General features: G+C 36.4%; 3 protein-coding genes and 1 long non-coding RNA gene across 5 annotated transcripts; 1 reads left to right on the top strand and 3 right to left on the bottom strand.

Moving 5' to 3' along the window:
- Positions 1-3,124: 3,124 nt before the first annotated feature.
- LOC107466963 (non-specific lipid transfer protein GPI-anchored 5) lies at positions 3,125-4,318 on the bottom strand. 2 transcript variants are annotated; one of them, XM_016085962.3, is made up of 3 exons: positions 3,864-4,318; positions 3,594-3,623; positions 3,125-3,503 (listed from the first exon to the last, which is right to left on the bottom strand). In XM_016085962.3, the coding sequence occupies exons 1-3, from the start codon at positions 4,180-4,182 to the stop codon at positions 3,364-3,366; spliced, it is 489 nt and encodes a 162-aa protein (XP_015941448.1). In that variant the 5' UTR covers positions 4,183-4,318; the 3' UTR covers positions 3,125-3,363. The 2 variants fall into 2 exon arrangements, with proteins under 2 accessions (XP_015941448.1, XP_015941447.1); XM_016085961.3 differs by having other exon boundaries at positions 3,594-3,626; positions 3,864-4,317.
- Positions 4,319-6,642: 2,324 nt separating this feature from the next.
- LOC107466964 (uncharacterized) lies at positions 6,643-7,323 on the top strand. Its single transcript, XR_001587829.3, has 3 exons — positions 6,643-6,690; positions 6,774-6,839; positions 6,923-7,323. It is a non-coding gene; the product is annotated as an uncharacterized LOC107466964 (long non-coding RNA).
- Positions 7,324-7,383: 60 nt separating this feature from the next.
- LOC107466962 (proteasome subunit beta type-2-B) lies at positions 7,384-8,276 on the bottom strand. The gene is made up of 2 exons (XM_016085960.3): positions 7,929-8,276; positions 7,384-7,846 (listed from the first exon to the last, which is right to left on the bottom strand). Exons 1-2 carry the CDS (start codon positions 8,208-8,210, stop codon positions 7,514-7,516), a joined length of 615 nt encoding a protein of 204 aa, XP_015941446.1. The 5' UTR covers positions 8,211-8,276; the 3' UTR covers positions 7,384-7,513.
- A 1,043-nt stretch (positions 8,277-9,319) lies between these two features.
- On the bottom strand, positions 9,320-11,493 carry LOC107466960 (allergen Ara h 1, clone P17). The gene is given in 4 exon segments (XM_052254085.1): positions 9,320-10,313; positions 10,385-10,466; positions 10,468-10,645; positions 10,717-11,493. Coding segments are annotated over 4 exon segments (1,848 nt in total). The 5' UTR covers positions 11,420-11,493; the 3' UTR covers positions 9,320-9,428.
- Between the last annotated feature and the right edge of the window lie 1,378 nt (positions 11,494-12,871).

Genomic DNA, 12,871 nt, shown 5'->3' with positions numbered 1-12,871 from the left:
ATTTAAAAAATAAATAATTTTTTAACAACAAATTTGACCAATTAAACACCTTTTTCTGCCGACTAGCACAGAAATATGGGATAATATCATACACACGAAATTTGATGAGAGTATAGTTAGAGGGGACACCACCAAAAACAAAAGCTTTCGTTGCATAGTCTTGGGGTTTGTATTCCAATCAATCATAGCTCCTAAATTTTGAGAATGAAGCACCTCCATCTATGGGCCCGTGCCGAAACCAATAGATTTATTTCTCTCTTGCCAAAATCGACCAATTTAGTGAACAAAATAAAACACACTCATTTAGAAACTTAATTATATGTTTGTATGTGTTTTCATGATGATTTCACCATCACTAACTATAGCATATTAGTTAGTGATAGTTTGATTAATTATGTTTGCCAAAATTGTAAGAAGACTGATGAGGAGTCGCTTAATTATTAATGCATAAACCTGTTCTATCAAAAAAAATCAGATAAACATTGATATATGGTGTGATAACAATGTGGATGATTATGACTTGGGCGGTCAATTTTTTTAAGACTGAACGAATCAATTTTTAAGAGAAATTACATTTAATAAGGTTTGACAATATAATCTTATGTATGTATATAAATAGAGGCTTTACCTTTAACAAAACATACAAACAATAAAGTAAATACTTTTTCTCTTTTTTTTTATATAAAGCACTTTTTTATTTTTTTTTATAAACTATTAATATAATATTAATATATTATCTTTATAGTAGTATAATAGTATTAATAAATACTAATAATAATATTTTTTATTTATACTTTTATTTTATTACTTCTTCTTTATTTATTTTATAACAACATAAACACGTAGGCCTACTATTTCATCTGCTTTTAAGAAGGCTTCAACTTCAATTGATCCATGATTACAAAATCTGATCCATACGACCGAAATCAAAAGTTGATCAACCAATAGAATTGAATGCCTTGTCATAATTCATAAAGTAAAGATGAGTAGTCCTAGGCAACATGGTTGGTTATTATCTACTTATCTTGTTAATATATCCATTGAAGCATAAGGGTTTAATTATTTTCAGATCTCCAAAATTGCAAATTGCTTTACAAGTTATCAGTGAAAGCTTATCCAGACCAAAATAATGACTAAAGAGTATGAATATATCCATATCACTATATATATATGGTCATCCTTTGCCTAATATATAGTTTTGAGATTTGAATAAGGAAATATTTCTACCCATAATTTCTTTCTTTCTTTCCTTTCTATTTTTTCTGCATATACCATACTAATTAATTGATTATCATAATATCACTCTCACAGAAATCATATAAAGATATACTTTATTTGATGAAATATGTTCAATGTCTGAATTTTAAAAGCACACAGACCCATAATTTCTTACCGCATCTATATAATTTATTTCACTTTTTCTTTTATTACTCTATTTGATGTATCTCACCTTTTTCAGGGATGAGGTTTTATTTTCTTGTCATGGCTCTCTTTTACAGGTGTGGGTCTCACTCAAACATTAATTTGAGCGTCACGGTTAGATATTTTCAAAATTTTAATGTATTTATTTCCTTACACCGTAGTCTTGTATAAACATATTAAAAGTTTGACAATAGCAAACAGGAGAATTGAATGCATTAACGAGAAATTAAACAATTATATTTTCTTTCTTTTTTCCACGGTGTAGTTGATAGTACAACACCATAGATATTAATATTGCGAGTGTGATGAGTACATCAAGTTAGTCTCACATCAAAGAAAATAAAGAAAAATAAGAAGTTTATAAGATGAGTGATTTATTAATGTAATACATCAAAATTTTGAGTTGAATATAGTGTCTTTTTATTTTATGTTCTCTCACTTAATTTCTCTCTAAAAATTAAATAACTTATACAACTCGTTATCTCACTTTTGAATTTATCTAATGCATGATAATTAAATCAAATTCAACTTAGCGCATAATAACATATTTTTGGAAGATACATTTTTATATATTGTATGGTAAGTAGTGCAGCTAATCTAAAATTATTGAAATTGAAAAGGCAAGATATGCTTAAACTATTATATTGAGAGGGATGGTACAGCAATATAATGCAAGCAGGAACAATTAATTAAAAGATGAATAAAAGGGGGTACTACTTGTCATGACGAAAGCTTGATAGCGACCAAATATAGAAATTATAATCTAAGCCCCACTAATATATGCATACATTTCAATCTTCCGATGTAGATGTGGGTCATAGAAAAGATAATTTGTACCATACTTAACGTATTTGGTCCATTCATATGTTGAATTGTGAAGTCTAAGCTAGTAAGAAAAAGAGCAATAATTACATTTAATTTCAATATATAGGTAGGTAGGGAAGCAAGGAATCAAATTAAAATGACAGAATGAGATGTTATTTTTTATGTCATTTTCTGAGGCATGTACTTACTATATTGAATAATAGATCTACATCGAAGTTGTACATTGCGTGACTATGAGTTTCACCCTTTTCCACGCACGTATATATATGCTAGTGGTTAATATAAGTTCTTTATCATCATCATATTTGTCTCGTTCTGATCTAATTTGCATTTGGGTGTTCGGGTAAGTCGTTGAAGTTATTTAATAGAGCTATGTAACAAAAATATATTATATTTTTAAATTATTTATTTAAATTTTAATATTAGAATAATTATCTATATACCTAGTGAAATAAACATCCAATACATCTATTATTCATATTATTTAGTATTTTCATTGTCTACTTATATTTTTTTATTTTATAAAAGTGACACAACGATTGATCTAGTAACTAGTGACTCAGGATTTTGCATGGACCAAATTACTGAGTCGGTTTTGATAATTATTAAATATTGTGTTAAATCATAAACCCCACATAGTCACCAAAAAATATTCATAAACCCCACACATGACAATAATGTGTAGCCCACCAGTATGTGTATTTTTTGTTTTCTTTCTCTAGGCCTAAGATGGGCCAATAATGGCCCATAAAATTTTGTCATATCCACAACTACTTATGGATTATTTGTGATTGGTTGTTAATAATGGGCCCATCCAGTGCCAATTTTGGATTAAAAATATCTAGGCAGTAGGCTCTATCGACCAAAAAATAAAAAATAAAAAATAAAAATATTTATAATAGGAAGGATAATACAAGACCATGTATATGTATCCCACACTAGCTAGCAGCTAGTTAGAAGTCACAAAAATGAATATATAATCTAAGGAAAGTCGGAAACTCCATAATAACGACAACATATTCGAGAAGAAAAAAAAAGATGGTACAATAGTAATAATCATGACCAATATATAAGAGAAAAACTATAATAACTATGAAGGGGACTAAAACTATGGAATCAGTATATCCTGAAGGTTGAAGCACATGTTGCAGCAAAAACAATAATGAAGAGCATAGGAACTGATAACTTGATTGAATTCCCACTCGAGGCTCCGCCATCTGTAGTGGGTATCGTCCCGCTTCCAGCTCCACTAGTTCCTGCAAATTTAAAATATAAACTCAATCCAATTATATATTTTTTGCATGTTGTATGATGAATCAGCATAATGTATTCATTGATGTATGTACCTGAATTTGGAGATTCTGCTGGTGAAGCAGCTGCTGTATGTGTATGTTCACAAATAAATAAATGATTCATATTAATTAGCATAATACTTATCTTACTAGTGATTTAATTTAAGAAAATATTTGGTAATCAAAATAAATTAGTCAAAAATAGTCAGAATTTGTCTTATTATTTAGCATTTATTAATTATTATAATAATGAATGAATATTAAATAAGACAAATTTTGACTGATTTTGGTTTAACATTAGTATTTGAATAGATTATTATATACCTTTGCACTGGCTAACGGGTGGGGTGTTGACTCTGCAAGCACCAGGCAAAGCAAGAGCCTGAGTTTGGTTGATGGTGATGCCAAGGGACGATGAAGCTCCTCCGCTAAGAACCTGGCACAGGCACTGTGGTTCTGATCTCACTACATTTGAAAGCTGTGAGCAGCACCCTGAACTTGGTGTTGATGATCTCCCTTGAATGTAGTTTAGGCATGGTGACAGGTTCACCAACGCACTTGTGCAACTCGATTGCGCCGCCGCTCCTCCCAACATCATGCCGATTGCCACCACCACCAGTATCTCTACTTTCCCTTGTGCCATTGGAAATTAAACGGCTTGATAATACTCTTCTATTTATGCTTATTATGAGATATGAGATTGACTGGGATGGTTTGGTATGAGGAGACTTTATGGCTTTTTATAAGGGAAGATGCAACAGAAATCAATGTGAAAAAAAAAAAGCAGGTTTATGTGGGTGAACTACCTCTCAATGATGGGAACTAATTAAAGGTACTTGGATTTAAGGGTACGGTGCTGTGAGTTCAAATGTGAGAGAGTTGGACACTTGGCCTTTATGGAATAGTGTTGCATTGCATGGAATGATGGAAGGTTCCTAATCCTAACACAGGTTTGTTTGGTATGTGGATGAACTACTTTTAGGACTATGGAGGAAGGGAACTGTGTCACCATTTTGTGAGGTCTTAAATTAGACTTTTCAAATCACATTCACAACTTAATAACAACAACGTACAACTCACAGCGTGTTTCTTACACTTGTTTCATTTGGGAAATTTTGCTTATTCACCAAATCCAAACACCGTCTAGGTAGGGACGTGTAACTATTAAGATGTACTAACTAGCTACCAGATTCAAAAACTAGAAATGGCCATGGCAAACAGTTTTTTTTTTTTATTTCCCACCGTATCTTCTAACTCCACAATTCCACAGGTCAAGGACTAATTAGCACTTTGGGAGGAAAGAAAAGTGTAAAGGATCATTTAACACGTCTGCATAAGTCAACACTTTTTTTTGGGTACATGCATAAGTCAACACATTAGTTAATCATTTTTCTCAGGGTACCGTTTTTATAGGATGCTACACACTTTAGGCCTGTTATGAAAGTTTAGGCCATGGCCCAACTCCAAGGACAAAGTCTGTTATAGGCCTTGTTCGTAAAATGTACTTTTTTACGGTTTATCCAAGCTTAATCCCGAAAAAAATAAAAAAGTTTTATGACGTAAATATAAAAAAAATATCCATAGGTGTGGATTGTATATTTGTATGTACACCTACACATGTTGTTTGGAATCTATAGACTTTCTAAAGCATAATAGGTTTTGCTTAATAAGGTTTTGAATATAAAACTTTCATTGATAAAATAAAACGAACTTTGTTAGGTAGATAATGATTTTTGTGAATAATATGAACAATGAGTTTTAAAATTGGTCCAATAAAATAAAAATACACTACATCTTTAAATTATCCACCTAATCTTAATATTAGGATAACTATCTATACCTCTAGTAAATTAAATATTCAATATATTTATTATTCATATTGTTTAATATTTTCATTGTCTACCTATACTTTTTCAAACGGAGTTAGACAAAACAAATTGATTATAGTTTTTGGTCATTGGACAGAAGGAATATTAAATGTTTTACAGTAATCGAATCTATGGACAAAGATCATTCTCGGGCTTGGGCCAAAACTTGTTGTTTAAATTTCCTCAAAAAACTATCTGGTGCTACACGGTAGCCTAGGTCTACGGGCCACTCGACTTGGTTTGGTAATGCCCATGAACTTGGGAACAGTGAGGCGCTGACCAAAAGCAAAGGGGAAAAACCGAAAAGGAGCCTCGAGCATCCAACTAACAAAAGGCCAGTGTTTTAGTTTGAGTTTATTTTCGATTTTTTATTGTCCAATAAGCAATAGAGAAAGAGGATTAGAAGATTCCGTTGACTTGTGGAAGCGTGTTGGATCGGTATGGGAAAAAATAAAATATAGGGAAGGATCAATAAAGCAAGCAAAGAAAGAAGGAAAGAGAAGAAAGCAGGAATATAATCTAGGATTGTGTTAGTCTTGGGTTATCCACTTTTGCAGATGAACTAATACAGAACTTAATGACTTGGCTGATGATAAATGTTGTATTATAGACACAACATTCTGTGACACTTGGGTGAACATAACCTTTCCACTGAGGTCAAAAGTCAAAACATACTAATCCCACCTGCTTCAAATTCTTTCATTTGGCTCTAATTAGTCATGGTAGTTGAGCTTCTAAACCAAATTTCATGCTTAACTTGTTGATTTCCTATGTCTATAAATTCGCTTAACATGCTCTTACCCAACCATCAAACTTGGTCTTGACTCTCTACACATAACAAATAAACATGGTAGCAAGTGTTGTGGCTCTAGTACTAGGCATGTTGATGGTGACTGCACCATCCTACGCGCAAATTAGCACACCATGCAACGTCTCGGCGCTAAGCACACTGTTCACACCTTGCGCGGGCTTCCTCACAAATAGCAGTGGCAATGGCACCTCGCCAACTGCCCAGTGCTGCGGCGCCCTCAAGTCGCTGACCAGTGAAGGTAAATTTCCTCCATATTATTTTTACGGTAAAAATTTAGGTGCAGTTAATTTGACGTAAAGTTGATAGCTGAGAATTATTAAACGATTGAACAGGTTTGACTGAATTGTGATGCAACGCCTCTTAGCTATCAACATAACATGAAAATTCCATCTACTTTTATTCAGTTTATCAATACCACTAAGTAATGTGCTTTTGAATTTTGCAGCCTCAGGTACACCACTTCCTGCTCCAGGTACGTAATGCCAGAATTATTGCTCGAAAACTCTTATATGAGCCTTTCTTAATCCATCTTTTGAATGATATTTGAATTCACAGGACCAGTGGCTTTTGGACCGTCTCCTTCATCACCCTCAGGATTTACTCCAACTCCTAGTCCTCAAGGTTAGTGCGAACTGCCTAATCCTAATTAACTAAGAGCATATTTGATTTAGAGTTATTCTGATGTGTATCTTTTGAGCATGCAGCTTCTTCTTCTTCTGCCATTCCCCCATCACCACCGAGTCCACCTTCTCTGGCACCAGAGTCTGACACAAGTAGTAGCTCTCCTCCTCTTCAAAGTCCGGCATCTCCATCAGTGGACTCTGGAACCACAAGTACACCAGCTTCATCCACGGGAAGTTCCCGCCCTGGTCTCACTTCATCATCCGCCATCAAACTTTTCAATGCGCCTCCTTCTCTTCTATTCATTGCAGTTGGAGTTGCTGTTCTCAAGTTCATGTACCTATGGAATTGATGTTACTATGTATTCTTTTGCGGCGTGGCTGCTCATATCACCTTCTTTTTTCGAATCGAAGCTATTTGTATTGTAAATTTGTAATGTGTATTATTATTCTTATTGAGGTTGTTGGACGCATGTAATTGGGAATGGAGAAATAAAGTTCTTATTAATTATTTTTTATTAACTTTCTTGAGAATTTTCCTTTCTTTTTCGGTAGTGTAAGAAACAAATCCCAAACGAAACCAAGATCACACACAAATAATTAAAACAATAATAATAAATCAACAGCAAATTATGCATAAAAGAGTTGAATTTAGATTCTGTAGAGATAGTAAGTTTAACAAAAAGTAGGTGAAGCTGAAGGAAGCGATTGACGCCACGCACACTCTCTGGCTCCGTGTTGGTCAACAATTTTGATAACAAAGTTTGGAGGTGCCACAACCAACCGGGACCTGATTTCCGTGATGCATTTATCTACTAGATCAATAGCTTCTTGCAGGGACATTCCAGCGTGGTAGTGTGTGTCCATCATTGACAATGAGAGATAGGAGGCATAACCAAAAGCTGCCTTGTCAACCTTGTGAAGTGTTGCTAAGTAGTCAATGTAGTATAGTGAAGGGCCTGTGTGGTTGTCGTAACCAGCAAGAAGAATGTTCACAGCGTAGGGATTCTGAACAAAAACCACACCCACCAGCTAAAGTAACAAAACATTGATTTATTATAAAATATGGGGGGTTTACCGGTTTAGTTACCTTGCGGAGAGCAGCAGCTAGCTCGGCGCGGGTGAAATTGGCGGCAGCGGAAGTGGTCAAAGGGATCCCGTTGCGGAATTGGTAGAGAGCCACGTTCTTGTGTATGTATTCACTGAACTGAACCCTGTCACCGCCCTCACCACTGGCGGCGATGAGCTTGTGAGAATCAAGTTTCATGATCTTCTCCTCGTTCGTCTTGTGCACCAGTATGCCGTGCACCGCCGACGTGTCCGCCACCACGATGGCGAACCCCTTCCCTACCATTCCGAATACGCACTCCATCTTCAAACATCCAAACTATTTTCTTCTTCTACATGGCTTCTCACTTCTCCGGTTCCCTGTTTTAAACAACACTCACTCTGTCTTGAGAAACAAGCACACAATACGACTAGTCAGATTGAAGCCAGGGCCCACCTTCTTTATTTTGGTATTTACGGCCCACCTTCTTTACTGCAACCATTGGCCCAACGTTCGGCCCAACTAATAAATCTGAACCAAAAAAAATAATTTTTGTCAAATATGGTTAAACTATTCAAAAACTTTCAACGCTCTCAAATTGACATGCGTCACCTTCATTACAACAAAAATCCATAACAAACGGAAGACGCGGAGGAACAATGCTCCATTTTTTATGCGGTTCATGAAAAGCTCTCATTTTTTTTTTTCCTTTTTCCTTTTTTGGTCAAAACGATTAACGAAGAAAGGCCTCAGCGTTATTTAGTTCGTGGCTGATGTTGAAGCAATTATTTAGCTGTATTTATATATAAATCCATGGATGAGAGGATTGTTCTTCAAAGACAAGCAAAAAGCGTGAATAAATATATAAAAAATGGGAAAGGAATACTATAACGTTGTTGCATTTTTCATGGCCATGATGGTTTTCCTGATAGTGGGCGCTAATGCGGTAGACAATTCTCTCAAGGCTCAACAAAACAGATGCAACGACTACTGTTTCCGTGCTTGTGTTTTCCCTAGTAAATTTTGTAGGTGGTGGTGCGGTGGCCGCTGCCAAAACCCAATAGGATGTAAGTTTATGCGTCACTTTCTCGCAATCTCTCATTTTATATTCATGCTAATAAATCTTCTCTCTTCTTTTGTGCAGTTGATAGCTATAAACTTACCAACCTTGACGAAGGAAAGGGTAGTTACCCTGTCCCAACTGAGGAGGACTACCGTAGCTATTCCAAGACCCATAAGTTATGAGAGATATGATTAACACTCAAATATGTTTGTATCTACTAATTAGTATTCCATTTGGCTTGTTCATGTAAATATTGATATATATTTTGCCAGTCTATATTTTTAAAAAGAAAATTACAAAATAAGAGGTCGTTGCCGTTATGATGTATTTAATTAGTTTCGTATAAATAAACAACCATAAGCGCCACCCGTTTTCTTGGAGAAACAACGCACAAACGTTTTTATTTATTGATAAGTTTTTGGATAGTAGATTACAAAAGCGTGATCTTATTATGGATACATAACAAGTTTCCTCCATTCTCAGTTAAAAGCCTTCAAAATTGAAAGGAGTGGACCCTTCCCTCCTTGGTTTTCCTCCTCTTGATCCTCTTTTTCAGGAGACGACGGAGATTGAGATTGAGGACGAGCACTCACAAAGTGAGACTCCCTCTGGTTTTTGATGAGCTTCTCAACTTGTTCACCCGAACCAGGGAATGCTAAATCCTTCGCTTGCTTCTCTATCTGGTCTATCACATTGTCCTTATCACCTGCAAGGAAGATTCTGTGGTTGTTTTCAGCGTTGATACCGAAGCCAAGCAGATGGAGTTCGGAGGAAGCGTTGATGGCTACTGGATGAGCTGCTGGCATGATGAACACATCGCCTTCCTTCAACCTCGCTGTGTACCTACGCACCTCTCTGTTACTTCCCTCCTCTTCTTCATCTTCCTCCTCTTCTTCCCACTCTCGTTCCCGCCGTCCCCTCTGTTGTTGCTCTTTTCTTACAGCTACGAGTTCAAGGTTTCCAGTTCCTTTGTTGACGACGACGATGACCATGGCCTTTGAGTTGAAGTGTGGGAGCATCAAAGCTCCTTCTTTGATCTCTACACAGGTGAGCATCATGTCCAGGTCCTGAAGCTGGGGGTTCTTCTTGTCTGGCTTCACCTCAAATAACCTCCCAAAGTTGTTAGAAAGATCGGGCTCGCCATCTCTCAAGTTGATTGGGTTGGTGATATCTTCCTCTTCGGAGCCTTTCTTTGAGACGGATTTAGCGTGCTTAGTAAGTTCTTGAACGTGCTCCTTTGACACTTTGACTATCACTCCTTCATTATCACTACTCCGAGTACTCCGTCGCCTCTGCCCTCTCTCCTCTTGCTCTCCTCCTGCATTCTCTTCTAACAGCACCCTCCGTATCTCATTGAATTCCGCCTATGTATATATATTATAAGTTTATAACATGATCGTTATTTTAATTCCATAATTATGACACATTTGCTTACATTGAAGGCGTGTGAAGCAACACCCACAACATGTAAGATGATAATTGAGAATTGAATATATATGTGAGAAGAAAGAGGTACCTACCTCAAACTGGCCGGGCGTGTTAACGGGCATGGAGATTTTAGCTACTCTGAGGTTCTGGTTGTCATGTCGATTCAAGATGTAGGAAATGAAACCGGATGGGATTCTGAGTGCATGGCCCTCGTCAAGATTAAAGCTCTTTCTGTTATTGCCATTTGCTACGGTCACGGTGGCTTGTCCTGCAATCCAATGAATCATATGTATCAAGCAACAAAATATATATAGTATAGAATAGAATTAGATTTGATACCTTGCTGGATAACAAGGATGTTATCAGCATCAGCGTGCTTGGGAAGAACAAGAGTGTTAGGTCTGGCCTCGATCTGCACAATACGGTGATTCTGGAGATTCTGAAACTGCTTTGACCTTTGGTCAAACCTCTGCAGGACGCGGATCCTACCGTTTTGGTTCCCGTAGCGGGTGCTAAACCGCCTTGACGGGAAGTAGAAAGGGTTGTTCCGTGATGTTTCTTCCCTCACCTCGCTACCTGGTGTTCCCCACTCTTGTTCTCCTTCTCTTCCTTCGGGCCTTATTTTCCGTGGCTGCTGATGACTTGGTCGCCTCCAATCTTCTCTTGGTTGTCTCCAGTCTTCTTCTCTTTCACGCTCCCTCGGTTCAGCTGGTCCCCATCGGCCTCCTTCCTCTCTTCGGGGTTGACGGCGGTCATCATCGTAGTCTCCGGGTTGGCGGCCACGTGTCCGCTCCCCTGGAGGGTGACGTTGGTTGGTGGCGCCAGTGTCATAGACACAACGAGGATCATACTCGAGCTTGGTGCAGCGAGACTCGCATGCCTTTTGCTTCAAGTCGTCCGGTTCCTGTTGACAACTCTGGAGGCACCTCTGGGCGCAGGGGTTCTCTGTTTTCCTGTAAGGTGACTTGGCATGCGTTGCAGAAACTGAAGCCAGGACAAGGATCCCTAGCAACAGCATCAGTGGAGAAACCCTCCCTCTCATTGCTCCTGCTACTACTTTATATAGATGATTGATGAATATATATTATTATGAGGAGTGTGGATGGTGAAATGATGGAGGGAGGTGAGTGGTATTTATATAGTTGCGTTAGGATGATATGGATGTACACTTGGGCATTGGAGTGGCATGCAGGTTGACGAGTGTTGAAATTGAGAAATGTGAGGTGGCAACAACATTACTAGGTCTTGGCTTAGAGATAAACAAGAGATGGATGGATTGTGGTGCATGGTGGACACATTGACATAGAGAGTGTACGTGTTAATATGCATGGCAATTGGGGTTCAGTATTAGTTAATTTTTTTGCTTTGGATATGTATGGTGATGGACGCGGCGCTGGGCTCTCATGATGAACTTGGACATTGTCTGGGAAAAGGTTCCACTGCACATACAGGATGGATTCCTTTTGTCTTTTGATAAAATATCATCACCCATTCAGCTATCCTTACGGTATTGCCTTGCATTTTAGCGTATCTGCGTATCACAGGCTAAATCATATATGTCTTCATTAACCAAAATTTTAAACATCACCTACGTCTGATTTATTCCTTCTTTCTTTTCGATATCATCTCTATTCTGTTCAATATAATCGCAAGCTCTAGCTACAGAGTTGTGCTACCGTATGAGAAGCATTAATAACACAACCTAAGGCCGACAAAAGATAATCCAACTATGGAAACAAAGTAATCACATTCTTAATTAAAAATTATGATACAATAATCTCCAAAATGTTCCTAATTAACATATTGATAAAATAATTGGGGGATAATTTATTCTATTGGGAAAGATTGGAATAATCAACAGTTTTAAACAACATTTATCTTTTCGTTTAAGTTTCTCTTTTTCTTCATAATTAAGCTTTTGTTTATCTACTATTTTCCTAGACATTATTGGTTAAATAATCAAAGTTAGTTCCATAGGAAAATCCGGTTATTAGCATATTTGCCCAATATATAATTATTATCCCCAACAGAAATATTTTATAAAATTATTTATCAAATCATCATGAAAGTGCTTCATTATTTCGAGCAATATTACACATCGATTTCTTTTTCTAATTAAGACACAGAATATGAGTTTTTTGTGTGTACTTTTTCTTTGCCTTTTTCTTTAGATAGTTCATTACAAATCGGACCTATGAAAAGGAGAAAGATACACTAAATAATACTCACCAATTTAATTAATTATTGCTTTTGACATTATCATCAAAGATATTAAACAATCAATGATTATTCTTAAATAAGAACATTAAACTATCTCATATCACATAAACTTAGCACATCTAACAACAATTATATAACAACAGAAACAGACATATATACTTAATTAGAAGAACTCAACACTTTCAGATTGCTCCATTCATATGCTTTAATTCCCTCAACAGCCATATTTCCAGTGCATTATATATTTTTGCCACAAATTTTTTTCTTTCTATTT

This window comes from Arachis duranensis, chromosome 9 (genome assembly GCF_000817695.3).
Source record: "Arachis duranensis cultivar V14167 chromosome 9, aradu.V14167.gnm2.J7QH, whole genome shotgun sequence".
Lineage (NCBI taxonomy): Eukaryota > Viridiplantae > Streptophyta > Magnoliopsida > Fabales > Fabaceae > Arachis > Arachis duranensis.
This window is presented reverse-complemented; position numbering and strand designations above follow the sequence as displayed.

Bases quoted from the DNA above. Each gene is read 5' to 3' on its own strand.
- LOC107466963 (XM_016085961.3), bottom strand. From the start codon at position 4,182: ATGGCACAAGGGAAAGTAGAGATACTGGTGGTGGTGGCAATCGGCATG. The intron at 3,627-3,863 runs GTATATAATAAT...ATACACATACAG, and splicing joins ACCCGTTAGCCAGTGCAAAG to CAGCTGCTTCACCAGCAGAA. The intron at 3,504-3,593 runs GTACATACATCA...TTAAATTTGCAG, and splicing joins AGCAGAATCTCCAAATTCAG to GAACTAGTGGAGCTGGAAGC.
- LOC107466962 (XM_016085960.3), bottom strand. From the start codon at position 8,210: ATGGAGTGCGTATTCGGAATGGTAGGGAAGGGGTTCGCCATCGTGGTG. The intron at 7,847-7,928 runs GTAACTAAACCG...GTTTTTGTTCAG, and splicing joins TAGCTGCTGCTCTCCGCAAG to AATCCCTACGCTGTGAACAT.